Source organism: Trachurus trachurus (assembly GCF_905171665.1).
Source record: "Trachurus trachurus genome assembly, chromosome: 11".
In the NCBI taxonomy this organism is placed as follows: Eukaryota; Metazoa; Chordata; class Actinopteri; order Carangiformes; family Carangidae; genus Trachurus; species Trachurus trachurus.
Genome location: NC_139904.1, coordinates 24,615,366 through 24,642,507, shown reverse-complemented (window position 1 = coordinate 24,642,507; position 27,142 = coordinate 24,615,366). Strand labels below are relative to the sequence as shown.

The following is a 27,142-nucleotide window of genomic DNA, read 5'->3' as shown; positions in this document are numbered from 1 at the left end:
GTATGGCTACAGGGAGAAGCAGTGACAATAAAGATACAGTCTTATGTGCACAAACGCTGCCTTAAAAAATAAGCAATCAGGCGGCTGAATGTAGATTTCACGCCTGATGAGCCAGAGGAAATGAAATCGTGAATGGCAGGGCTGAGATGGAAGCGGAAGAGGAAAAAAAGTTAAAGGGGGAAAGTGGCAGGAGGTTTGTGTGTGTGTGTGTACTGTGCATTGTAGGGTACATTACAACGCTTTACTGTTCATGCTGCTGGAGGAGGATGGGATGGGGCACAGCCTGCTCGCTCCATAGGTGGGATGTGCGGTGGTGATAGATGATGGAGAAGAGATGGAGCTTCTCCCCAGGGCTCAGTAGGAGGCTTCATTACCACTCGTGCTGCACCAGTTCTCTATTCCTCACAGCAAGGGTGTGGAACAACCACCGTAAGACACAGTGGTGAGACATGCAGGAGCAGCTCTGATAGGGACCGTCCACACACACACACACACACACACACACACACACACACACACACACACACACACACACACACACACACACACACACACACACACACACACCTCCTCGTACTGTATCCTGTAAAAACTCCTGATCCTCTCACCTTTTTCATCATTCCTTTGTTGCTCATACTCCACATCCTCCATCTTTCTCCCTTCATTTACTGTAGTTATCACAATATACTGTATATATCTACCTGTATCTCCCCCTCTGTCCCACTTTTTCAAACTCCACCCATCCCCAGACACCCCCACCCCCCACCCCCCCATCCCCACTCCCCTACACATACTATACACATATACAGCATACATCCTCACAGAAAGGTTACAAATGTCCACCTTGTCCTATATCCTTCTGAGTAATAGTGTGTGTGAGTGTGAGTGTGTGTCTCCAATGGGCAGCGATGCCCAAATGACAGACTGTTGGCGGAGATTGCCCGAGGAGCAGGTGCACAATGGATGACATTCACATCACATCCACAGCACACAAGTGTGGGAAAGGTGTGAGGGGAACTTAACATCGTGTGTGTGAGTCAGTGGCGGGAGGCTGGCTGACGGCTCGTGGCAAAAGTAGTTTGGTTTCTCAAGGATTGACGGAGTGACGGAGCAAAAAAGACCAAAAAATAAAAAATAAATAGGAAAAGCCAGAGTTGAGAAGTGTTGGTATGGTGATGGTGAGGAGGACTGGAGAGAAAATGAACTAAGCACACCTGCGAGGAAGCGTCTGATTTCTCTAGTTGTTAGTTTTCTATTCAAGGATTCTTCATCAGGAAATATTCACATGGATCGTGTTGATGTGTTTACAAGCATTTGTCATGTTCTAATTATAGAATATGAGAGCATTTGAGCAGCCTCTAATGTTTGAGAGACGTGAAGCATGGGTAAGAGCTTTTTGTCACTTCAAGCATTGTTGCATGTGTGTGTGAGTGAGTGAATCTGGTTTATCATCAGTCTTCCTATGAGATTCACTGTCTGTAAAAGAGAAACGATTGCTGTTCTCCTCACTTTCATGGTGTCTGTCTCAGGCTGTCTGTCCATCCGTCTGACTTTGCCCCCCCAACAGGACACCAGAAAAATCACAAGAAAAGAAAGGAGGCATTGTGGGAGGTGGGAAGGGGCGGGGGGTTGTGTAGCTATTGTACTTGATCACTGCTTAGCAAGGGAGCTGTAGCTGTGGAGCCAGAGGTGATAATGGTGTCGTGCTGATTTACAGCGAGGACAATGGTGTGTGTGTGTTTTGCAGTACATGATGAAGATTTAACACCTGACGAACTGTGACACTGGTCGTGTTCAGGAAAAACCTGAAAGTAAACTCACCTCAGCTTTTCTTCTTGTTCTCTTCATCCCCAGGTGTCGGTGGTCCACCTGTTAAAAACGGTGCGTCTGCTCCGTTTGCTGCGGCTGCTGCAGAAGATGGACCGCTACTCGCAGCACAGCACGGTGGTCCTCACCCTGCTGATGTCCATGTTCGCCCTGCTGGCCCACTGGATGGCCTGTATCTGGTACATCATCGGCAAGAGGGAGATGGAGGCCAACACCTACAACTGGGATATTGGTGAGTACTGGGGGAATGATGGCAAGCAGCAAGTTTCCTTCAGTCCCCAAAAACCTCCCAACTCTCTTGTTGATGTTTTTGAAACTCAAGTGGAGAAATGTGCTCTAGTGCAGTGCTTCTCTACCTTTTTTACACTAAGGACCCCTAAATTGACACAAATTAGACCACGGACACCCATTGGACAAAATTTTCAAGCAAATACCAGAGATACACAAATATTTGTTCTGAGACTGAATAACGTTACTTTTTTTATACATTCAGATTGGGGCTAATGGCTAATTTTTGGAAATATTATAGAGATTTCTGGAAAAAAGGAAAAAAGTGGTACAATTTCTCCAAAAACATTTAAACATTTGTAGGAAGAAGTGGTTAAAAAATTCTCAAAAAAAGGAAAACATTTTCTAGAAAAAAACAAAACAAAAAAACAATAATAATAACAATAATAATAATACATTCTTTTTAAAAAAGTGGTAACATTTCAAGAAAAAGTTGGGGACCCCCTTGAAACCTCTCAAGGACCCCTGGGGGTCCCCGGACCCCACGTTGAGAACCACTGCTCTAGTGAGTCTGGAAGCATCATTCCTCTCAACTCACTGGGGGTGTTACTAGGCGCCACAGCAAAGAGGAGGTGTATCATCAGGCGTAGTTGGAACTCGGATAAGTGTTACCAGGGACTGTAATATGATGCAAAGTGCAAACGTGTAATGTTACAGACCTTCAGTATTCTAGCTTTGATATAAAACATATTACGTCTTTGTTAGCATGATTCATCAATCTGCTGAATCATCACAGAACACGACGCACAAAGAAACCCTTTGATGTTATTATTTTACCACTACAAGGCCTCGCTCTGTAAAAATAACCAAGTGTGAAAATGGGTGTAGCTTCTGTGAATAAAAAATGAGAAGGAAATGGATAAATTAACTAGAATCTGGATCAAAACAAATTGTGTGAAAAATAAAAAATGCGAGTAAATGAATGAGAGAGTGGGACATTAAAACCTTAAAAACTCTCCTGTGTTGAGAGCTGTGTGGTATGTGAAGTGTGCCTGTAGCAGGTCATCGTCCACTTTGTTTGGAGATGCTAATGGAACTTGAACAATGGTGGCATCAAACAGGCGCTGATTGGGTGTTTGAATAAGTAGGAATAAGAGAATTCATTAATGGGACAGAAGCTGTTTTGTGGCATTTTGGGAACATGCAACATGTACACACAGTACATGTGTTTTTTTATTTGTATGAGTCAAGTAGTGAGGTCAGATGAGGTGTTATTCTAGCAGAGGGAGCCATTATCCAGCTGCACTAAATCAATATAAAGGAAATGCTGGACTGTCCTGGACAAAACTCTGTAGAATAAATGGCTCAGAATAAAGGGCACGCAGCTAAGATGATAAATTCTTTGTTGATCATTTGGTATTAAAAAAGAAATACATTTTCACTCTTTCCTATATATTTCATATAGGCGACTTCTATTTCCCTCCTTTTATTTCAGCGTTTTGTGTCGAGATTTAATTTCCGACCAGTCTCAACTGTAAACATGTCAATACTCTGCTAAACTGCACTTTCATCACTCATTATTTTCAAATCAGCAGAGGTTGTGAAAAGTTTGATGGAGGACAGGTGTGATATTCCCCTGTAGACACGTTTTTTTCCATCAACGTGGTTTACTCACAACCAGGATTAAAAACCTAGTCTTGCATAATGAAGCACTTTACACCGGTATCGATGGATTGTTTGGACGTGTAGGTGGGTTTACAGATATACTATTGAACGGAGAGGTCTGTTGCCAATAGCTGAGCATGGTGCTGTCATATTATGGAGTGTGTCCTCATGCAGGACAGAGACAGAGACAGTCTGGATCGCTTAACATTTTGGTAAGCGGTGTATTTTAGCAGCTAAATTAAGTTTATGATTTCCTAATCAATTTATTGATTCCTGAGTCTGTTGTGAAATATGCATTGAATGGAAAGTGTGAGAGCAATGTCCGTATCAGTTGGGTGTGTGTGTGCTTGTAATTAGTGATGGAGCCCCCCAGCCCCCCACTCCCCCCAGCCTCCAGGTCCCTCACATAATGAGGCCCCCTGGGCTGATCTCTGGTCAGTATCGATGAGCTGCACTGCTTGCATTTACCTCGCTTTGGCGTCTTCATAACTGGTTCCGGGTCATGACTGGGTCATGAGAACGATGCAGATTTCTCTTCACCAATTACCACATTTCAGTGTCATAAAATAACAAGTCGCTCTACACGAGGCAGGATTAATGCCTTGTATCCTAATTATGTGTTTCTGATGCTGAACTGAGTGTTGGGAGTCAGGCAGCTATGAGGGGCTTCCATCCAATTACCATTCATCAGTGTCTGCAGGAAGCTCTCCTGGGAAACAGCCGCACGTCTCCACACTGTACTGACCAGAGATCAGTTCAGGTTCCCAAGCATCCGATCTGTCTCTGTTGCTATTGTTCTGGCTGTAGCATGGAGGGGACCGCTGCTCACTGCACTTTCTACAACCTGGTGCTGTTGGCTTCATCTGCATCGACGTGCTTTACTGCACAGGTCCATATATCCACCGCAGCCTCTCTGAGTCTTAAGATACTACAGACAATTACACAATGTCAACATCAAGCTCCCTCAATATAAGAAGAATATTCAACAGGTTTCATCTGATCCTTTTAATAATTACTTACACCCTGCTCAGAACAGATGGGCTTTCTTAACAATTGTTTTCCTAGATTTGCCTCTTCGTGACAATGCTGTTGTAACACACAGAGTGTCAATGTTGTTAGCTTAAAAAGCAAAATGAAAGGGCACTTGTTTTATTAGCTCTAACCACCCATTTGTTCTCTCATACATCAATATCTAAATAATTCAAATCCAGGATGGCTTCACGAGCTGGGGAAACGGCTGGAGTCACCGTACTACACCATGGGAGGTGTGAACGGGACCAACAGCGGGCCCTCCATCCGGAGCATCTACGTGGCTTCACTCTACTTCACCCTCAGCAGTCTGACCAGCGTGGGCTTCGGCAACGTGTCGGCCAACACTGACGCCGAAAAGATCTTCTCCATTTGCGTGATGCTCATAGGAGGTACACAAACAAACATGACTGATCACATCAGAAAAGTAAAACAACACGTGCCCATTTTGATCCGCATGCATGCATTCATCAGGATCAGTATAATGCAATGTCCTTTGCAGGATGGAGGGATCCAGTTGAAACTGGATTGTACCACTGGGTTTGTTTTTTGGGGATGAGGAGCGGTCACTGTGGTGGGGTTTTCCCTGTGGACACTCCTCTCTCTGGTTCGGCTAAACGTTAAATGTCCCTGACTGCCTGGGGGGCGGTAGCTGTCACAGACACACACCATGGACATGCATGCTTGCACACTCACACACACACATCCATACTTCCCCTTGTGTGTTAATGCAAAATGGAAACTAACGCAACGCACCTGTTCATATTAGCAGGCTATAGGTCAAATGCAGCGAGGAAATGAGATTATTGCCTTATTAGAATGAATTGAATAGAAAACCACCTCTGAGACGGCCACACAGAGCACAGAAGAAAAGCTCTCATGAAATAAACGTCTTTAAAGGGACATTGTGTAACTTCTCCTGTTATCTATTCACGAAAATCGATTATTTCGTTCAAAAGTATGTTTTTCATTAATCAGTAATCGCCCCCATCAACAAACTGAAGTGTTCCTTTCAGCTCTGAATTTGCCGTTCATATCATTCATATCTACATGGAGCGGGTAAGCTCGGTGCTGGCTGCCATGTGGTGTCGCCATGTTTTTACGTTCAGTGGCAGCGTGACGGTAGGAAACCACGGAAACTCAGCAGAGACACCGGAGCTGTCAGCTCAGGTGGAGGTGGCGTCTGTGAAAAGTCACCACGGTAACGCAGTGAGGAGGAATGGAGCGTTACACTGATGCTGCATTCATGTGCAGTCGGGCAGACGGCCGTCGGTAACAAACCAGATGTCATTTTAGTCACAGAAGTCGAGAGAAAGCCGGTAAAACGTGGGTCAGGTAAACAATACGACATCGCCATGACAACATATTGTCACGTGTATTGTTTTGCCTCGTGCTGACGGACCACTTGTTTACATAGAGGCTTGTTTATGCCGTTACGTGCAGCGGCTGTCGTCCGTCTGCCGTCTGCCCAATTTCACGTGAATGCAGCATGAAAAATACGATTGAGTTGTTTGCGATATACAACCGCAACACTAGATGGGAGTAATTCCTACACAATGTCCCTTTAAATCGTTTTTAACACTCGCTCACATCAGTGGCATAGACAGTCAGTGCGCACACGTGTCACCTCAGACATGAAGTCTGCGTTCTGTGCTTTCATGTCCCAATGTGTGTGTGTGTGTGTGTGCGACACACACCTGCGGCAATGTTTAAATCTGAATGAGATCAGGAGGATATATTATCTGTGGGTGTATGAGGGGAAGGAAGGTGTCACTCCAATCAAACCAGCTCCTCTCGGTTGTGACACCGGTGTTCCTGTCTGCGAGGTGCACAGTCACAACACATGAATGTAAATATGTTATTTGCTGGTTGACTGGTTTTTCTGTTTGTCTGATCACATACATCGACAGCTTCTGATAAGAGCTGTCCACCATCGTATTTACAGGACAGAAATATTTGATATGATGATTCAAAGTCGTCACTACAGAACTTTTAGTCATTGTTGTAGGGATTTAATCAAAGTGGAGACCAATGTAAATTGTGTCATATTTTTTTATCTTAATAATTATACATAATTATTGTTATTATTATGGTGTTGCTTTGGAAAATGTTTTTGAATGTAATGGAATATGATCCCATTCACGTTCTGCAGCCTGTTTACATTTACAGTAAATTTACAGTTTACATTTGCATTTATAGTATTTTTTTTCAGTTTACTTCCTCTTTGGCTCATTCATTCATTCATTCATCATCTCTTCTTTTTCCTCTGTCCGTCCACCCCTCCGTCATCCCTTCCTCTCCTCTCTGCAGCACTCATGCATGCGTTGGTCTTTGGAAATGTGACAGCCATTATCCAGAGGATGTACTCACGCTGGTCCCAGTACCACACCAGAACCAAAGACCTCAAGGACTTCATACGCGTCCATCACCTGCCCCAGAGCCTCAAGCAGAGAATGCTGGAGTATTTTCAGACGACCTGGTCGGTCAACAACGGCATCGACTGTAACGAGGTACAAACGGCGGCTATAACCTGACCTCAGCTGGTGTAACTCTTCATCCTCCCTTGTCAGTTAACTTGCATTTTGACACCCGACAGCAGAGCATTTAGAGATCAATACTTCATTTGAAAGATCACGTTGCTTAGCCCTCACATATCAGACACATTTAAACGCATTGCGAGTGTGATGATGTGATCGATCATACGTAACGTGACCCCCCGCAGTGTAGGAACGTGTTATCTTCATCACCATAGACTGACGAGGAGAGGACAGAGGACAAGAAGGGCAGAGAGAGACATCTCTTCTCTGTCTGATACATGACAGGACACTTAATAAAGGGGTTTAAACCATCACAGGCTGTTCTGGGCTGTAGATGATGTCAAACTCATGTTACATGGCAAGTACAAGGACTGTAGACACTTGAGATGTGAGGAATCTAAGTCACATGATTCTACTGTAGGTCCATGAAACTGGAGCATGATGCATTCAAAGCATTGTACTTTTTAATTACTGAGAATTTACGCTTCTACGTTTTGAAATTTACAATGAAATAACTGCAATAAGTAAAATGAATTGCTCCAAAAAAGACGGTAGATGTCATATCATAAACACACCAGCATGTTGACAATCTTGGAATTTAAACGTCTGGTGACACTGTGCCAGACAGAAAAGTCGGCTAAATGTCTGGGAGCAAAAAAAAAAAAACAGATTAACATTAACATAAAGAGAAAAACGGAGACAGGTGGAGACGGAGCCGAGTTTGCCAACGCTGTGTGAGGACAGCTTAGAGAAAACACAAACAGAAAACTGAGGGTGAGCAGCAGCACCTTTTCCTGACAAGCCTGGGGAAGCGGGAGGCAGCCAGGCAGTAGTCAAACAGCAGCTCGTCCCTCCAGGCTGTGAAATGCCTGCGAGACAGCTGTCAGAGCCCAGACCAGCGCTTAGATGGAGTGATGATGATGATGATGATGAATTCCAGACAGATGAATTATAGATGGGCCTGTTGATTAAAGTCAGCCCGGCTCTGATGACTCATTGATCGACTGTATGTGTCGGTGAGCCCCAGATCTTTGTCCTGACAGGGACACAGACAGAGAAATGACAATGCTTTGCAATTTGAGTGTTTTTGTTGTGTGTTGCAACTTTTTATATTGCGTTGATTTATACAGTGATGTTTCACAGACTTTTTTGAGGTGGTTTTCCATCTGTTGTACAGATTGTAAACAGAAACTATTGATCATCGGCTCTATATACAGTATAAACTTGACGTTAATGTTTCCTTGTGCTACAACAGCTCAGGAATCAAATAAAGGGCTACCAAGGCTTGGGAATTTAATCACTGAGCTGCAGCATGGGATATTTTCACAGCTGTCATGCTCTCCTCACTCTTGCCTGCCTCCTCCGTCTCTCTCCCTCTGTCCGTCTCATGCTCTGCCTTCTCTCCCTCTCATCATCTCCGCAGCTGCTGAAGGACTTCCCGGACGAGCTGCGCTCCGACATCACCATGCACCTCAACAAGGAGATCCTTGAGCTGTCGTTGTTCGCCTCAGCCAGTCGCGGCTGCCTGCGCTCCCTGTCGCTGCACATCAAGACCTCCTTCTGCGCTCCCGGAGAGTACCTCCTCCGGCAGGGCGACGCGCTCCAGGCCATCTTCTTCGTCTGCTCGGGGTCAATGGAGGTGCTGAAAGATGGCATGGTGCTGGCCATCCTGGGTACGATTCACAGATGGGGAAAGAGGGCGGGGAGGGGGGTTATGGTGAGGAGAAGAGGAAGCAAAAATCCTTCTGTGTTATTATTATTATAGCTTTACAAAGAAACTTCCCAAAGAAAGCCTCATAATAAGGCTCTGTGTGGCTCATTGTGATAACGCTGGGTCCTGTAAATGAGCTCATTGTTTGGACACAGGAGCTTTACAGTGGCCTATAGGCAATAGCTCATCCTCCGAGCCTGCTGTTACTGAACCCACATAATCAACAGTATAGTCAGGTGTCATTTGTCCAATTTACTGTATGTTGTAGCACTAAGAACCAAATAAGGACTCTCCTTATCTATACAGTAGCTGTGCATACAAAATTTGCATGGTGGATTTTAAATTCTCAAATTAAATTTTCTCGGGCGACATGACTGATTTGTGGCCAGTCTTGCGAAGATGAGCAAAGCCGATGTTGAAACAGAGCGATTCAGCCACTGCGCTCTGTATTATATCTCGATGCACTTATCTATTCAGAGCAATTCATGATCGTCCAATGCCATACAAGTTAAACCTCTTCAATCCGGTGATGTCCAGCTGAGTCTGGTCAAGTGCGTTTTAGATAGCACTGTAATTCAGTCCTGTCCACTTCAATCTGTGTTGTCCAGTTCAACCCGGCCCATTTCATCAGTCCAATTCACCAGAGCTAGGTAATTTCAGTTCCATCAAGTCCAGCGCAGTTAGTCTCTGTCCAGCTCTTCCCCTTGTACAGCAGGTGAAACCATACTGTATATGGCGCCCACAGGCACATTAGTATGTTTTTTTAATTGCAGTGTTCAGTTAATGGTTGATTTTCCAAGGCAGCAGCTAATTATAATGTCAGCTGTCAGCATTGTGTTTCCTACAACAAAAAACAGAATGAAAAAAAAAAAAAAAAAAAAAAGAGCATTTCAGTGGTGGGAAAACAGTGAAAACCAGAAAAATAAAATGGGAGTGATACTAAAATTAAATAGACTCCTCGTTAATGAGGGGATGAAACTCCATAAAGCTGCAGATCAGCTCAGACTAAGAAAAGATTTTGGTTGTCTTTGTTCCTAATAAAAAATTGTTTTTATGGACGCTGTTGTGCTGTTAATGCAGAATAGGTCATTATATGAAAGAAAGAAAAAAAGATCATTAAAGGAATAACATCCAAACCATGGCAACTAGTAAGAGGCCACCTCTAGAGAGTAAACCTATATGAAGACACTGGTCCAGTCCACAGCAGCTGGAGTGTGTACAGTAGATGATATTTATGTGACTGTCGTCTACGACTCCTGAGCTGATTGGGAGCAAATGCATATTTGTAAAATCCATGATGAAATTAGCACAGCTCATGAGCAGCACAGTAAACACCAGCTCAGAGTCACTTTTTCTCCATTTTCCCATGAGCTACTACATTTGACATCACATACAATCTCATCTACTTGTATTTCAACAGTGAAACAGGTCTCTCTGTTGCTGCTCTCGTTTTTGTGAAAAAGAGAAAAAAGCCACTTGTAGAAATAGTTTTGGGCCTCATTCACTGCAGCTCAGGTGGAGCTGATGGCTCTGTCCTCTGCTCACCATCACAACTTCCTTTCAATAGATCTGCACAAATGTTTCAACTGTTTTTTTTATTATTGTTTTTTTATTATTATTATTTCCTCACACCCACTTTTACAATAGTAATTCAACAACCATTAGAACAATTCATTTTACAAGTGGTCTTAGGAGGTGAACAATCACCTTTTGTTTTGTTTTTTTAATATATATATACGTGTGTAAAAAAAATAAATCAGAAAACCAAAATTTTAGAATACTTAAGAAAGAAAGAAAAAGAAAAAAAAAAAAACCCAAAAACAACAGCAACTGGTTATTTTTGTGCTGGAAATCTTCCCACAAATCGTGTGACATTTTGGAGCTGTGGTGATGTCACTCATGCGCGTGTGTGTGCGTGCGTGTGTGTGTGAGCAGCAGCCAAATGTGAAACAAGATGCTAACAGGCCTCAGTGTAGAGCTGCTTCCCCAACCACGCACATCTGCTGTGTAACACCACCTCTTGTCCTGAGTGACCCCATGACTTCTTCTATCTGACCCCCATGACACAGAGTCATGGACAAATCTGTCGCAAGTGTGTCTGTGTGCCAGGAAAGTGTGTGTGTGTGGGTGTTTGTGAGTCAGTGAGAAAGAGCAAGATCTGAATCTGAAACTTCATCCATCACATTGTCTCTGTTGGTGCAGTATTTAAACTCTTTATCTCCGTTTTCATTCTTGTTTGTGTCTGTGTGTGTGCATGTGTGTGTGCAGATTGTTCCTACCTGTTGTTTGTCTCAGCGCCTGCATACAAATGTTCCTGCTGCAGAAAGTTTGTTTGGGCATGTTTGTCTCGAGTAGGTGGAATTGTTTACTTGTGCTTAGACTAGCGTGTGTGTGGGTGTGTGTGTGGGTGGGTCGATGTGTGTGTGTGTGTGTGTGTGTGTGTGTGTGTGTGTGTAGGCTTGACAGGCGGAGTGCATTGTCTCTGCTCGCCTGCTGACTGTGCAGAAGGTCAGGCTGACATTGAGCGTCTGACTGAAGGGGAAGAAAGCTTCTCTCGATCAGTGTCTCTTTCTCTCTTTTTCTCCCTCCCCATCTCTCTCTCTCTTTCTCTCTCTGTCACTCTCTCCCCTTCTTCCTCGTCCGTAGCGACAGCTCAGCATCACGTAATAGAGAGTGGGAGAGTGTGAGAGAGGCCATGGTGAGAGACATGAAACAGAGAGGATGAGGAGGAAGTGAGGTTGATGGAGAGAGGGGAAGAGAGACGCTTGTTTGTAGTGTAAAAGTCAACGGGACGGGATTGAGTGAGGGCAAGGTTGCAAGAGAGAGAGAGAAAGAGAGAGGAAAGAGAAGTAGGAAAAGGAAGCATGAGTTTAATGTGGAGAGTGTGAGGGAGCAAGGCTGTGAGATGAATGAGTGGAAAGATAAAAGAGAAAAATGGGATTGAGGAAGACAGGAAAGGAAAGAAGACAGGAAGCAAAACTTGAAGAAAAAAATGGAAAAGGGGAGAACAAGAAAAGAGAAACTGGACGGACAAAGAGAAGAAATGAACAGAAATGAAGGGAGGGAAGACAGAAAAGGGAAACAACGGGGATAGATAAGTGAGAGAAGGAAAGAAAATAGGGAAATAAGAAACATGGAAATACAAGAGAAAAAAAAATAGATAGGGAAGAAGAGAGGAAGAGAAGGAGAACATGGAGGAGGGGAAACAAAAAGATGTTGGAGTGAAGAAATAAAGGGAGAAATTATGGAAGAAGGAAGAAATAAAGGAGGAATGGCGAAAAAGAAAAGACAATGAAGTGGAGGCAAAGAGGGAGAGGCAGGGAAACACCAAAGAAGGGAAGGAAACGGGTCAGAAGAAGAAAGATTAAGAAAACTGGAATTGAAGTAAGAAAAGAAAAGAAATATGGTCAAACAAAAAGGAAGTTAAAAAACATCGAAGATGAAAGAAAGGAGGGAATAAATGAAAACAGGGAAGAGAAAACACACAGCAGGAGATGAAGCAAAGAGGATGAAAGAAGGAAGGAAAACGGAGGAAAAACAGATAGAGGTAAAATGAAAGGGAATGAAATTAACAGAGCAAGAAAAAAAGAGGAGAAACGAGACAGGGAGGTAGCAGAGAAAATAGAAGACAGACAGTGACAAAGGGTTTTGATATAGCAGAAGGGGTGAGAAATCTGGAAGCAGGGAGAGGGGGGAGAAAAGAGAGAGAAGTAATGAGTGAAATAAAGAGAAGGAGGAGTGGACTGAGAGACACTGGGAGAGACGGAGTCAGAGAGGAGGAGAGGAAGAAGGAACAGTCACGACTGCCGCTCCGTCAGCTGAGGTTTAATTGAGCTGCGTTCACAGTTCACAATGACCATAATGAATATTTTATCACTGCTTAAGGGGCATTAACACTGATGGGGTACTTAGCCTGGTCCTGTATGTATTAAGAGAACAGGAAACAGCAGCTGTCACAGCCTCCTCACTCCAAACCAGACGATGTACTAAGAGCAGTGAAAGTGATTATGTTTCATACATAATAATCACAGACTCTGTAAACAGCATTGTGCTGTTTATTCACCGTCTCCGCACTGTTTGGCATCACTTAGTCATCAGCCATTATCTTTAAAACCCATCTCAGGCTCTGTCGCCCCTCATGCAGTTGATGCCTTTTCTCAGATGACCAGTTGTGCTACTAGCATTTTCATTTTAACATCATCTGACAAGTAAGTGGCAACAGTTAATTAGCAGGAGACGTTGACGTTAATGTAAGAATGCACAGAGGAGCTTGTGGTCGTGTTGTGTTTACTTCCAGCCGCCTCGACGGTCTTTGTTGAGAAAGGAACAGTGAGAAGTCGATGAATCAGGAGCTGCCAAGAGCCTCAGTTTGGCAAAAGGCTGAATTACAGTGATGTTGAATAATGGTGTGAAGAAGACAGTTTGGATGACAGTGTTTTTTTATGCCACACATCAGCCTCAGTTGCAGCAGCATGGACCTACTGTATAGGTAAAAGATGGAGTCAAGTTAAAAATGGCAACAGTTCATTCAGTTATTTCTCAAGTATGATATATTTTAAAGCCGAAGAACAGCTTCTAGGAAAAAACCTGAGACTTAGTCATTTTGGTTGACCACCAACTATGTGGAGGAGAATTTCAGGTTTATGTTTGAATCAAAATCAATTTCTTATATAGTAACGTCTACAAATATGAGAGTGCGATCAGAGGTTGGTGGAGGAGGCAGCAGCAGCACAGATGTTTTCCGACACAAGGGCTTTAAATAAGTCTTTAATAGTCAGGTGGTCTTCCTAATGCTTCAGCATCATCCTGCTTCAAAACCTTTCACACACTCCAGGCTGAGTGCTGCCTCAGAAACCCTTCAGCAAATGGAGGATCTGATGTTGCAGCGTCTGCATTAGAGACTCAGCCCCCCTTTTACCAGCATGCCGACACGATGCTGTGACCCCCGTCTCTCACCTGCTGCCTCCATATCTCTGTCTGAGCAGGTAAAGGTGACCTGATCGGAGCGAACCTGTCCTTAGACGACCGGGTGATAAAAACCAACGCTGACGTGAAGGCCCTGACCTACTGTGACCTGCAGTGTGTCAACCTGAAGGGGCTGTACGAGGTGTTGGACCTGTACCCCGAGTACTCGGACCACTTCGTCCAGGACATCCAGCAGGACCTCACGTACAACCTGAGGGAGGGGCATGAGACGCACGTGAGTCCATCCAAGTTGTTTTAAAGCCTCTGTCGAAAAATGTGTTTTTCTTACAGTAATGGTCATTTTGATCCGTGTCTGTGTGTGTCATTAACCAGCTAAGGTGAAAAGTTCTGTGTTCATCTTGTATCTGGATTTTACACATACACAAATTAGGTTGTTTTTTTTACATCGTAGTTTGTAAACGCATTATGATCCAATCGACATCAGTGTGATGAAGGGGAACTTGAAACCTCCAGTGCCGGAGTAACAACCAGACGATGTGGAAAATCTGTGTCAGACACAAATCATTATTCAAAACAATCTGCTGGAGAGAGTCTGGAGGGGAATTCACCTACATACTGATTTTAATACACAGTGTCAAAAGCTCTTTTTTCAGTTTTTACTTATTTTTTACCAAGAAATGAGCGATTTTCCATTCATGAAACTGCCTGGTAATGTTGACAGTTGACAGTAACCGAAGGAGGAATGCAAAGTAGAGTGGGAAGAAAATGGAAATGATAATGAATTGGTTCAACTGAAGTGTGCTTTTGCTTCAAGCTGTACTTTAAAATCAAACACTTCCCTCACATGTTTATAGTATTGATTTTTTTTTCTAATGTCTGTAGCATAGACTGTAAAAAATATGGACGTAGCATCCGTGACGTCACCAGTTGGTTTTGGGGAGTCGTTTTTGTGACTCAAATATGGCGGCCTGAACAGCGCCATGTTGGATTGGCCAGCCGAGAACCCGCCCACTGGCCTTGAAGCAGCGGTCTCCGGACCGCTCCGGACCTGTCACTCAACGTTTCCGCGCCCTAATTGGCCAGAATTTTAACCTAATAACAGTAAAACGGTAGAGTTTAAAAAAAATTCACCCCCCTCAGAGTGTGTGCGGGGGTAGAAACTATCGATTGAGACCAAAAAACGTTCTGACACCAGGCTTTGATCATGTTTATTGAGGATGTAAAGTCGGCGATTTTAACATGGGGGTCTATGGGGAATGCTGCTTTCTGACACCAGCCCCCAGAGGAAGCCGGGGGGATTGCAGTTTTTTGAACGCGGAAGTGAGCTTCACTTCTCAGACTGACAACTGCCCCCTTGGTCTGTAGTGTCTTTTATTTGGATAATCATAATAAAATAAGTTTCTCCATAATGGTGATTGGAGGTGCTGTAACAGTAATGGGTTGAGTGAGAGGAAAGAAAAAGGGAGTGGAGTTGAGAGGGAAAGAGTGAGACTTTCAGGACGGATGGAGAAAGCTCTGAATTAAGAGACGTGTTTGTGTGTCTGTGTATGTGCGTGTGTGTGTGTGAGAGAGAGAGAGAGAGAGAGAGAAAGTGGGCAAAAATAGCTGTGGCACTTGGAGGAGCTCTGCTGCTGTAATTACAGTCAGGTGTTTCTGTCTCTCCTGCCCAAACACCGCTGGCCCACTTACACACACACACACACACACACACACACACACACACACACACACACACACACACACACACACACACACACACACACACACACACACACACACACACACACACACACACACACACAGCCTGCTGCAGGGCTTTTAGGTGAAGCTAATGTGGAGCCCAAACTGCAGGACTGAGTTTGAATGAAGACAGAGGGAAGGAGTCAGCGGTTGTTTGAGTCTGAGATGTTGGATTGTTTAGTACATTACTGTACTATATATATACGTATATATATCTATATATATATATAGAGAGAGAGAGAGAACAACACAACAGCATCAGTGTATTAAGATGAATTATTCTTCCATCAGTACATCACCTCAAACCATACACTTGTGTCATTTTCTTGCACACACTTCACTGCTGAGCCATTTTGAAGCCGAACTCCTCAGTAAATGAAAAAGAGATAATAAAAGGCCAAGTCTTGATTGCTCAGTCCTGCATCTCATTCACTGTGTGCTTCCTCTCTGTCTCTCTTCCAGGTTAAGGCCAGACTGTCCACAGCAGCTCTTGATGCTCAGGTACCAAACCACAAACACCCTCACACACACACACACACACACACACTGGTGATAGGCTTACAATCTAAAGGCAATATGCCCCACTTTTAGACAGGTCCCCATTCCCTGCATCATCCTGCACTAGAAAATGATGAAACTCAAATTAACGTTCAACAGCAGACACATTTTTCTATTCCATAAAAAGTCTGCAGAGTGAGACCAGCAGTAGACCTCCATAATGGACTCAATCACTCTTTTTAGACTTAATGTTTCTGATGAAGAGATTTTTTTTTTCCTTCGGTGGAGAGGTTCAGGGAGCAGAAAGATCAATTCTGCACAGAAAGTGTTAGCAGTCATTAAATCAAGAGTAACTATGAATGGAGGGTGATGCAACGCTCTACATGGTGTCAAGCTGCTACTTTCATTCTTGAGAATCTGCACAACTAACACAAATTTAAAAAAAAAATTTGTGGTCAGGTATTTTACAGTAGAATCGATGCAGCTGTCGGAGCCATTAACCCCACGCTGGCGTCGTTTTCCGCCGAGAGAGTCAGGTCATAGGCCGCTGATCAATAGGTTGCTGCTGACCTTCTTCCTGGTGTTACCTCATTGTATCCGCATTTTACAGCTGATCAGCGTCATAGCAATTTAGAACGGCAACAGACCTTTGACAAAAGAGGACATGGGCCTCCGTGTTTATTAGGACAGAAGTCAGAGTTCACTAATGTTACATCTATTATTCTGCAGGTCACATGTGCATCCTGAACTGTTGATCTGGGGCTTTTTGGTCAACATATCACTCCTAAATCCAGCCGAGTGTGGTGCCCCTTACACTTACTAGTCATTAGTACATACGTTTGTATTCACAGCCCCTCTGTGCGCCCAGGGTCATGACATTATCAGATGATCAGCATATTTCTGTTTTTATAGTTATGTAATCTGCAAAATTTCTTATAGTATCCACACTGTATGTGATTTTTGCTTTCAACTATTCCTTTTACATTTCCAGTCAGTAGTGAGAAGGAACGGGCGAGTGGTTCAGGGTTATCCGTCCATCAACGAGGCTCAGGAGGAACACGAAGACGATGAAGATGAGGAAGAAGAGGACGAGGCCATGTCCGTGTCACTGTCGTCGGAGCGTAACCGAGCGGTGAACCTCAGGGACGCAGGTGGGAAGTCTCTACTGAGCCGACCCAGCCAGAAAACCACGGGACAGAGCTCCGGGAGGTCTCGGAAAAAGATCCAGGAAATTACTCTCGCCACTTTAGACCCTTCCAACCTCAGCCCCAGGTGAGTTTGATCAGCATTGATCCGTCTGTCTGTGTGACTGCATGGGCCTGTCTCCGTGAATGTATGTGTTCAAACTCACTCTCCAAACTAGAGGTGATATAGAAGTGAGAGTACTTGTATGACCTTTGATGTTTACTAGACCTAGTAACAAGAAAGGAGAACTCAAACTTATTTAGCTGTAGTGTGACCTGTTCAGGCCACTACATAGTTACAATGGGGGATTTAAAGTGACTGAAAGGTAAAATATCCACCACCCTCACACTCCCTTCCCACGTTGTTTGATGAGGAGTGAGAGGATGAGAGAAAGATGAATGAACTGGACCATGCTCTTGGAGATGTAAAGTTTAGCCAATATCGAAAAATATAGTTTAGATGAATCCTGTTTTTATTATTATTTTAATGTTTTACAGGAGAAAAGAGAATATAGAGATATGCAAATATTCCTTTTTGATATTTGTCAAATATTGATATCAACTCAGCCAATATATGGGTGCAGTATTAGAACTCGAATGTAGCTGTTAGCTTAGCCAAGCATAAACAAAGAAACGACGGGATCATCCCTATGTTCCCCAGGTCCTATGTTCCCCACTTTGTATGGGACCGAGGAACATAGGACCCTTTTTTAGAAAAAGGTTCTATGTTCCCCGCTTTTTCCCAAAAGGACCTGGGGAACATGCAAGTTTTGGTCCCATACCTGGAAGTGGAGTTGTGACTTTTCAGATTTTTGCCTATTTCTGAATGAGAAGTTGAGTTGTGGCTTTGAGCGAGAAGTGTAATTGTCCCATTGGTTGGGGTTCAGGCAATGAAGAAAGGAGTTTGTTAAGTTTAGTAAAAAGACCAGATAGAGGCTAGACAGGCCAGATAGATGGAGAGTCCAGAATAAGTAGAGAGAGTCCATCGACCAGCAGCAGCGGGGAACATAAAGGTCCCATGTTCCCCGCTGTTACCGGGGAACATGGGACCCTTTTTCAGAAAAATGGTCAGTATTGCAACCGGGACCCAACATAGGACCCTTTTTCAAAAAGAGGGTCCTATGTGATTGTTGCCAGTCTTTATGCCAAGCTAAAGTAAGCTAACAGGCTTCTGGCTCTAGCTTCACAGTAAGCACACTGTAGCCTACGTAAACCTTTGAGAGCATGAAAACAAGTTTTTTTTAAGGAAGAGCAATGGGGGGTACAATGAAAATCAATTATACAAAACCAAGACAAGATATATTTTATTGTATTTAGAATATCCAACAATGATCACATGAGCTAATCTTTTCTCACTCCTGCAGGATTGTGGACGGCACTGAAGACAGTGAGGGGACAGAGAGCTCTCTGGCTTTCTCCTTCTCCACCACCCAAGCTTGTCCTGCCAGTGAACCAACCAGTGCCTCAGCCTCTGCCACAGGTCCTCCCACCCTACAGTGCACATCGGTTTACCTTTCAAATATCATCTAACACCATTTACAATCCCTTCAACCTTGAAAATTCTGGGTGATGAGAAATGTTCACATCCAAAACCCTGCAGATCTGTCGTATAATGAGGAGGATTAATGTGAATTTGCGCTCCATGCCAATGCCTAGAGTAGTTATCAGCTGCCTCAGTGCAAATGTGTAGCCTACTGCTTGTTCGGCGCGTGAAGTGATTTGTAACTTGGTAATTTGTGTCACAGATATGCTGCAGATCAGCACAGCAGAATTAGCAGCAAAAGCAGAAGAGACCAGGGGACAACTGCGACATCTCGACCAGCAGGTAGGACTGTTTGAGCATGTGGTTATGTGTGTGGTGAAGGAGAGAGAAACAGGCAGAGAGAGAGGTGGGCACAGGTAAGCACAAGCCATATGGCCATGTCAGCATGTCAGGCACAACCCAATCGGGAGAAGTGGTTAAAAAAATAAGAGGAGGAAATCCTGATCTACAATGTTGTGTTTGTGTTTTTTACTCAGAGATCTGCTGTGCCTTGTCACGGGCATTCTCAAGTATCACATTTGGATGTTTTATGTACTTTGGAGGTCCGTTACACACATACACACATGGTCTGTCGTGCTGTATCCCATGGTTTTGACTGGCAGGTCACTAAATTGACATTAGACTTTTGGCAGGTGAGGAGGAGTGTTTGCTTCCTCCTGCTGAGCCCCAGTCTGTAGAATGATCAGAAAAAGAAACAAGAAATAAGAGGTGGGAAAAGAATTTAAAGGAGAAAAAGGCAGGGAATAAAAAAGACAATAAAGGGAAGGGTGAAAGAGAGGTGTGAAACAACAGCGGCACAGCACCTACACAGTTATGCACATTGGCTCTGTTGTCCTTTCGCGGTCTCTGTGGGTTACCGGTGTTTGACAGGAAGTCTCTCAGCATGGTCTTGTTGGTTGTTAATCCTCACTTGCATCTATCCACACCGGTCACCATAGGAGATGAAAAGGGGAGGGGGTTGTTTAAACCCCACACGCTCTCCACAAACACAAACACGAATGGCAGTTTAGGGCATTGTGTGTTACTGTATGTAGCACACGCAGGGTTTGTTTGTGTTCACAAGAAACATATTTATTGTTAAAGAAAATATGAATAGTCTTTTTAATATGTAGTGTGATGTAGAGTAAGCTTATTTCCTTTTTTCCTTTTAAATTAAAATCCAAGAGCAAGAGCAACATGTTAATGAATTACAAATAGTGTGAATACAGCAGTGAGTCAGCTGTGCCTTGATCTGTGACCTCTTACCTTTGATCTCTGACTTTAAGCCATGTCTGTGCAGCTGAAGGGTTTATTCAGGTGGGAGATGAGTAATGCATTAATAGGATTGGAGAGAGGCCTAAACTGGTGACCTTTGTGCTGTGTCACGGAAATCATAATGCGCATCTATACAGGAGAGCTCAAGCATTGCCTGAATGCCCTGAGTAATTGCACTTCTAATGACGAGAAGAGGCTGGAAATACTCGACAACATGATACACACATACGTACACTGCAGACTCACTTCAGAGTAAGACTTGCACACACACACACACACAGCAGCGGTGACCTACTTGAGTAAATTAACAGTGAGCAAGAAAACCAAATAGGAAAAGCTGAGAATAAAAAAATATTTCATGAATTGTAAATATAATTTAAAGCAGCAATAATTAATCTTTTTTTTTTTTAGCCACTTAAGGCTGTGGAACCTTTTAACACAAGTTTTTGCCAATATTAACATAAACATTTGTCATCATGTTTCTACTTTTCACTCTCTTTTTTCTCTGTTTTGGTCTCCACCAACGCCTGACTGAAACTTGAGGCTGTTTAGCAGCTAAATGTCCCACTATGTTCACAAGCTGGTCACTAACCTCATCAGCCTGCCATCTGCCACGGGGCAGGTAGAGTACAGTACATGTATGTGACGTATGTGCGCCTTTTGTTTGTGTTTGAAAACAAGTTTGATGAGAGAGGTGAGGCTGAACAATAATATTAAAGCTGCAGGCCATAAAACCAAAACAATGAGCCGACATTACAGTATGTAGAGCAGAGAGAAACACTGTCAGGTGTCGTGTCGTCAGACTGTGTGGGAAAGGAGATGAAAAACGAGGAGTGCTAGCAGGCAGCGGCCATTTATTAGTGTGCAGGCAGGTGGACATGAACATAAAAGCACCCCTCACTGACCTGAGGAGGAAACCCCGTAACACTCTTTACTACATACTCCTCTAAGGGACATAGTGTGCAACGCTGTGAACAGCACTGTAACATTTGCTGTGCTTTTCTCTTAAACACCACATCAAGTGACAGTTTTCTGTAGATGGGTCATAAATATACATTAAATGTGGTCAGACTATTGATTGGTGCAACTTAAAGGGATATTGTGTAACTTCTCCTGTTATCTAGTCACGAAAATCGATTATTTCATTCAAAAGTATGTTTTTCATTAATCAGTAATCACCCCCATCAACAAACTGAAGTGTTCCTTTCAGCTCTGAATTAGCCGTTCATATCATTCATATCTCCATGGAGCGGGTAAGCTCGGTGCTGGCTGCCATGTGGTGTCGCCATGTTTTTACGTTCAGTGGCAGCGTGACGGTAGGAAACCACGGAATCTCAGTGGAGACACCGGAGCTGTCGGCTCAGGTCGAGGTGGCGTCTGTGAAAAGTCACCGCGGTAACGCAGTGAGGAGGAATGGAGCGTTACACTGATGCTGCATTCACGTGGAGTCGGGCAGACGGCCGTCGGTAACAAACCAGATGTCATTTTAGTCCCAGAAGTCGAGAGAAAGCCGGTAAAACGTGGGTCAGGTAAACAATACCACATCGCCATGACAACATATTGTCACGTGTATTGTTTTGCCTCGTGTTGACGGACCACTTGTTTACATAGAGGCTTGTTTATGCCGTTACGTGCAGCGGCTGTCGTCCGTCTGCCGTCTGCCCAATTTTACGTGAATGCAGCATGAAAAATACAATTGAGTTGCTTGCGATATACAACTGCAGCGCTAGATGGGAGTAATTCCTACACAATGTACCTTTAAAGGCAAAAAACTTAACTATAAGCTTAAATAAACCTCCAAGCAGTACAGTATGAGCAACAAAAGTCATATAGCACATTTATTTATTGTATCATATAGCAAATTACTTTCTCAGTATGGTTATAATAGTTACACAAATAACGTTAACATACGATTAAGCATTAGTGCCATTTTGACTTTGGCATGTACCTGTAGCTGCTGTGGATTGTGGTAATGTCTTGCAGCTGTTTTGTCTGATGGATGTCTCTGAGGGGGAGAACTGGAATCATGTTTACAGCGTGTCAGATTGGACTGTCCTGTCACTCTCAGCTTTTCTATTTTTATCAGAGCCTTTTATCGGCCACTCCAGAGATGGGAGAGACTGGGGAATTGTGACAGAGGAGATTGAATATTAAGTCCTCAAAAAACTATCACTAGGCACTAAGTATATGGTTTCAAAAGATACAATTAGATATGCATATGCAATATAAAGTTTTAAGTCTGCATAGTCTGCATTCACATGTGCTCCCAGAGTGATTTGCTCTGTCATAATCAAAGCATATTTATGCGCGCTGCCTGATCACCTCTTGACGTGCTCATGCAGCGACTGGAGCAGCTCCCACCTCGAGTTGTGTGTCCTGCTGAGGGCAGATGTGCATCCAGTGGCAGTGATGTGTGTGATGAATGGTCATGAGCGCTTTGACTGGCAGAAGCAGATGGCAGGTTGGCAGGGCTTCACGGTCGTGCCCACTGTGGACACGCCACGTGCGGAGAGCAACTAATCACCAACCCCGCCTCCCTCATCAGTGTAACGGCCAATTATAGCAACACGACGTTACATGCAGAAAAAACAGCAGGCAGGGAGATAGAAAATGTATTTGACCCAAAATGACTGACCTGAAAATACCCAATTCATAACAATGTACTGTATATACCCTGGGGGTTCTTTGTTCCTGTTTAATTAGCAGCCAGAGTTTGTCTTCATTACATAACCAGAAAAGTCAGCTCCACAGCAGAGACTCCACTTTGAGACTTGTGGGCAAAGAGGCTGTAGATTTAAATGTAAGAGGTGGTGACAGATTCAGTCGCCTCAAGCAACAAGAGGCATATTGGATCTTCAGTCTTAAAGCCGCAAGTCGCCCAGGCCACAATGAGGAACTTGACTTCTTCCCTTTTTCCAATAGTGGGTAATAGGTGGAAAGTGTGGCTCATTGATTCCTACAGCGCCGACAGGTTGGTGAGAGATTGAGGTGCATAATGCTAGGAGGGGCTAATGTAGCCTCAAGCTGCTACTCTCACTTCTTTCTAACTCCACGCACTTCATATTTTCTTAGTCTTCAGTCGGCCACTGTCTCAGATTTGATGTCTCATCTTCTGAAATCACAAAAAAGCTTTATATAACATAACCTGTAAAAACACATTGATGTGTAAACTGAGTGAAGCTCCCCTTTTCGACATCATTTTCCCTAAAATGATCCCAGCGCAAGTGATTAGTGGGAAACCACAGTCCTTGTTCCGAGGGGGAAAAAAACTCACTCCAAAGTTTATGTGGAGTTAATGAGCTTCGGCAGTGACTGGAGATGAATTAGAAAGAGAACTGTGGAGTTTGTTCCCATCGTTTAATGTCCACAGTGAAGCGGGGGAATGATTACAGCAAGCTTGTTCGCATGGGGATGTGACTATCGAACGTATCCTTTCATGCTGAGACACAATACGAGTTGATGTATCAATGAGTATTGTTCAGTTTTGCATTTGATGATGTGTGTGGAATCAGGTCCTTCTTTGTTTTATGTTTTAAAGGTATAATATGTAGGAATTGCCCCCATCTAGCGGTGCGGTTGCATATTGGAACGTATTCTTGATGTTGCATTCACGTGAAATCGGGCAGACGTCGGGCAGACGTCAGACAGACAACAGACTGCATGTAACAGGATAAACAAGCGTCTATGTAAACAAGTGGTCCGCCAGCACGAGGCAGAACAATACAGGCATGACAATATGTTGTCATGGTGATGTCGTATTGTTTACCTGACCCACGTTTTACCGTCTTTCTCTCGTCGAGTAAAATTACATCCGGTTGGTTTGCCGACTGCCGTCTGCCTGACTGCACCTGAATGCAACATCGGTGCCTCCGTCCTTCCTCACACTACACAGTGGTGACAGTTTTAACAGGTGCTACCTGGAAAACTTTCTCTTTTTACTGAACGTAAAAAATGGCGATGCAACATGTGCGTCGCCCACTTGTATTGTAACGACTTGTAACAACTCATTCTAAGGTACGAGAAAGCTTTTATTTGTATGCGGGTGTGATTCGACTTCAGTGAATTTATGAAAGCAATATTTGATTTTTGCTAATAAAAAGCCAAATAAGTTACACACTGGGGCTTTAATTATGTATTAGCCCACATTTATTAGAGGTTTATTATTTTTACCTTTGAATGAGAAGAGAGACTTTTTTTCCTCTTAAAATGAAACAGTCTGCTTTGTGTCTCTGCAGGTGAGCAGCCTGGGGAGGGAAGTGGCCGACCTCGGACGAGTTATGAGGAGGATGGCTCAGCTCATGGAGACGATGATGTCAACGCCGCCGCCGCCTTCCGTAGACTGCCCGACACACTACTCGCCGGCACATCACACGTTCCTGCCCCATCCCAACCCCCCTCCGTCCTACCCCTCACCAGCTCAGACTGCCTCCATCTGGACAGACACGCCCATGTCACTGCCCTCCTCTCCTCTCATTACCCCCCAGCAACACGGTGCAATATGCCACGCTGACCCCCTCGCACACAGACCCCAGGATCTCCAGCTGGGGTACCGCGCCATGCCCAGCTCGACCCCGCCTCCCACCCCCGGCTCCCTTCAATTACAGCCTCGCATGCCTTCCTCGCCCCACAGCTCACCGGAGATCTCCCACTACAAAGACGGGGCTGGTAGCTCCATCAGGTCAAGGGTACACAGTCCACCTCCGCAGGCCGGGGGAGGTGAGGGCCCTCATCACAGCTCTGGGTGTTCTCCTCAAACTGGATTAGGGGGGGCTTACCACAAGCCAGCCACGGGTTTGTAGCAGCCCTCCGCCTGGACTCTGCGGGATTTTTTCCAGGACTACTCTTTTTGGGCTGTGTTCCTGAACTGATCGACTGGAGGACGTTTGCAGGAACGCCACTCAGATTCCTTTTGTTTTTTTAAAGGCACGTGTTTAAAAATCCAGTTGCATGAACCGAGTACAGGAGGTTTAGGTGTGTTAGCTTTACCTTATAGAAATGTAGTGTTGTTAGACAGGATGTAGAGAGGTTGGGCTGCGTGATGGCAGCTCTCTTGGTTACGGCTAAACCTCCAACTTGCAACCCACCCACCCACCCACCTTGAGGCTCCTTCAGAGGGCAACAACGGGATTATGCCATAATGGAGGCAGAAGATGGATACGGTGGAGAGAGTTGTTTCTGCCCTGCTCTTTTCTCGCTCCTGGCTACAGATGGTTTAAGGTTGGCTGGGTTGGTCAGAGGAGGAGAATGGTGGTGTTTGGGCCCTTTGGAGACAAGGAGGAGGAGGAGGGGGGCAGTTAATATCATCCCCCAACCCTCCCTCTATCTCTGCCATTTCATCTCCTTTTAACCCTTCTTTCCTTGCTCACTCAACCTGCGCCCGATGCTCTGGATTCCTTGGACCAGTGCGCGGCTGCTTGTACTGGGAGAGATGGGATGTATTGTGCTCTTTACCACCGGCCCCTTCAGGGAAGAGGGCGGGAGGAGGGTGGAAGAAGTTGGTTATGGAAGTGGTGGCGGTGGTGTCGGGAGGGGGTTGATGTTACGCCGCGGGCAGAACAGCCCCTGATGTCGTCTGTCACACTGAGCACAGGGACTCTCTCTCTCTCCCTCTCTCTTTCTCTGCTCCACTCTTTCTCTCCATACACTCACCACTCTCTCTCTCTTTTTCTCTCTCTCTCCCTCTCCCTCTCCCTCCCTCTCTCGCTCTCTTTCTCTCTGCATGCCTTTCCGAGCCTTTTGAGTAGTGCCTGTAGACACACATTAACATGCTGCATGTCACCATGTGGAAATCCAGCTTGCCATTTATCTATCTATTTAAAGGAAACATGGTTCAAACTTTTAATAGCTGAACCTGGCATTTACTGATGCATATTTATTGGCTGTGGGTTCAGTTTGAAACAACCGGGTGATCCTAGGAACAACGTGGTCGCTGCTGTTGCGAAGCGGCCCGGAGCACGCCACCAATACTAAATTGGCCCATGGTCTACATCGAAGGCCGTTTCCCTGATCGTCACCCGGGGTTACCAACTCTCAAGATCCATTTTTCTCAGCTGTTCAGAGCAAAGGCAATATTCCCACATAAAAGCACAATAAGGCGATAAAGACGCTTTTATATTTCTATGAATGTATCAATACTAAAGATGTATTTTTTTACCTCAAAGAATGCAAGAGTGTGGGGTGGCAGTAAATGATGCTGCTCTATCTGAGGTTATGGCAGTGCTGTTTGCTGCTCGCTGGTGCCAGCCAATGCAATGCTTTCCAAACCAGGAAAAAAGGTCATAACTCTCGGCCCGACAGATCTACTGTTCTCTTTTGAACTCGTGTAGATCTGACTCTGCTTCTCTGCAAATGGAATGTACTGTAATCAAACTTGTTTTTTCCCTTAACATTTTGATATTTATTAGATACGAAAACAGACCTGTTATGCTAATAAACAACAAATATGACTGTTATGTCTGGTTTTTTGTTGTTGTTTGTTTTGTTCTGGGGTTGGTTTTTTTGCCAAAAAACACACACACATCACAATCTATATAATGAATATTATGATAGTTGAAAAGACCATCCTTCCTCCGTTTGATTTTGGGCATACTATCTACCGACAGGCGTGTAAAGGAACTCTCTAAATTGGACACAATCTATCACTCTGCTCTTAGACTTGTCACAAACGCTACATTCAGAACTCACCACTGTCTTCTTTATTCTCAGGTCAAATGTCCTAGTATAAACTCAGGATTAGGAAAAACTGCCTTCTCCTTCTATGCCCCACACCGATGGAACAAATTACAAAACTCACTGAAAATCGATAGACTTATTTCACTTGAGGCTTTCAAAAATCTACTTCTCACCACAGTACTGGGGGCTCAGACTCAGACTTGCACTTGCTTCATAGTCTTTTTACTACTCCTTGTTATTATTTATACCTGTACTTTTACTCTGTTGTATTGATGTTTTTGTGATTTCTGTGTACTGCTACAGGGCGTCCTTGAAAAAGAGAGCTCGC

At 44.2% G+C, this 27,142-nt stretch overlaps 1 protein-coding gene across 1 annotated transcript in view; it reads left to right on the top strand.

The window, feature by feature from the left end:
• The window catches only part of kcnh8 (potassium voltage-gated channel, subfamily H (eag-related), member 8), a gene marked incomplete at both ends in the record, with an annotated part of 55,576 nt that extends 30,635 nt beyond the window's left edge, over positions 1-24,941 (top strand). The window contains 10 exons of the mRNA XM_083982723.1: positions 1,855-2,059; positions 4,932-5,141; positions 7,060-7,259; positions 8,710-8,959; positions 13,983-14,197; positions 16,126-16,164; positions 17,153-17,433; positions 18,710-18,825; positions 19,091-19,170; positions 24,378-24,941. Of these exons, the coding sequence (XP_083838849.1) occupies positions 1,855-2,059; positions 4,932-5,141; positions 7,060-7,259; positions 8,710-8,959; positions 13,983-14,197; positions 16,126-16,164; positions 17,153-17,433; positions 18,710-18,825; positions 19,091-19,170; positions 24,378-24,941 (2,160 nt within the window). The remainder of the gene's footprint in view (positions 1-1,854; positions 2,060-4,931; positions 5,142-7,059; positions 7,260-8,709; positions 8,960-13,982; positions 14,198-16,125; positions 16,165-17,152; positions 17,434-18,709; positions 18,826-19,090; positions 19,171-24,377) is intronic.
• Between the last annotated feature and the right edge of the window lie 2,201 nt (positions 24,942-27,142).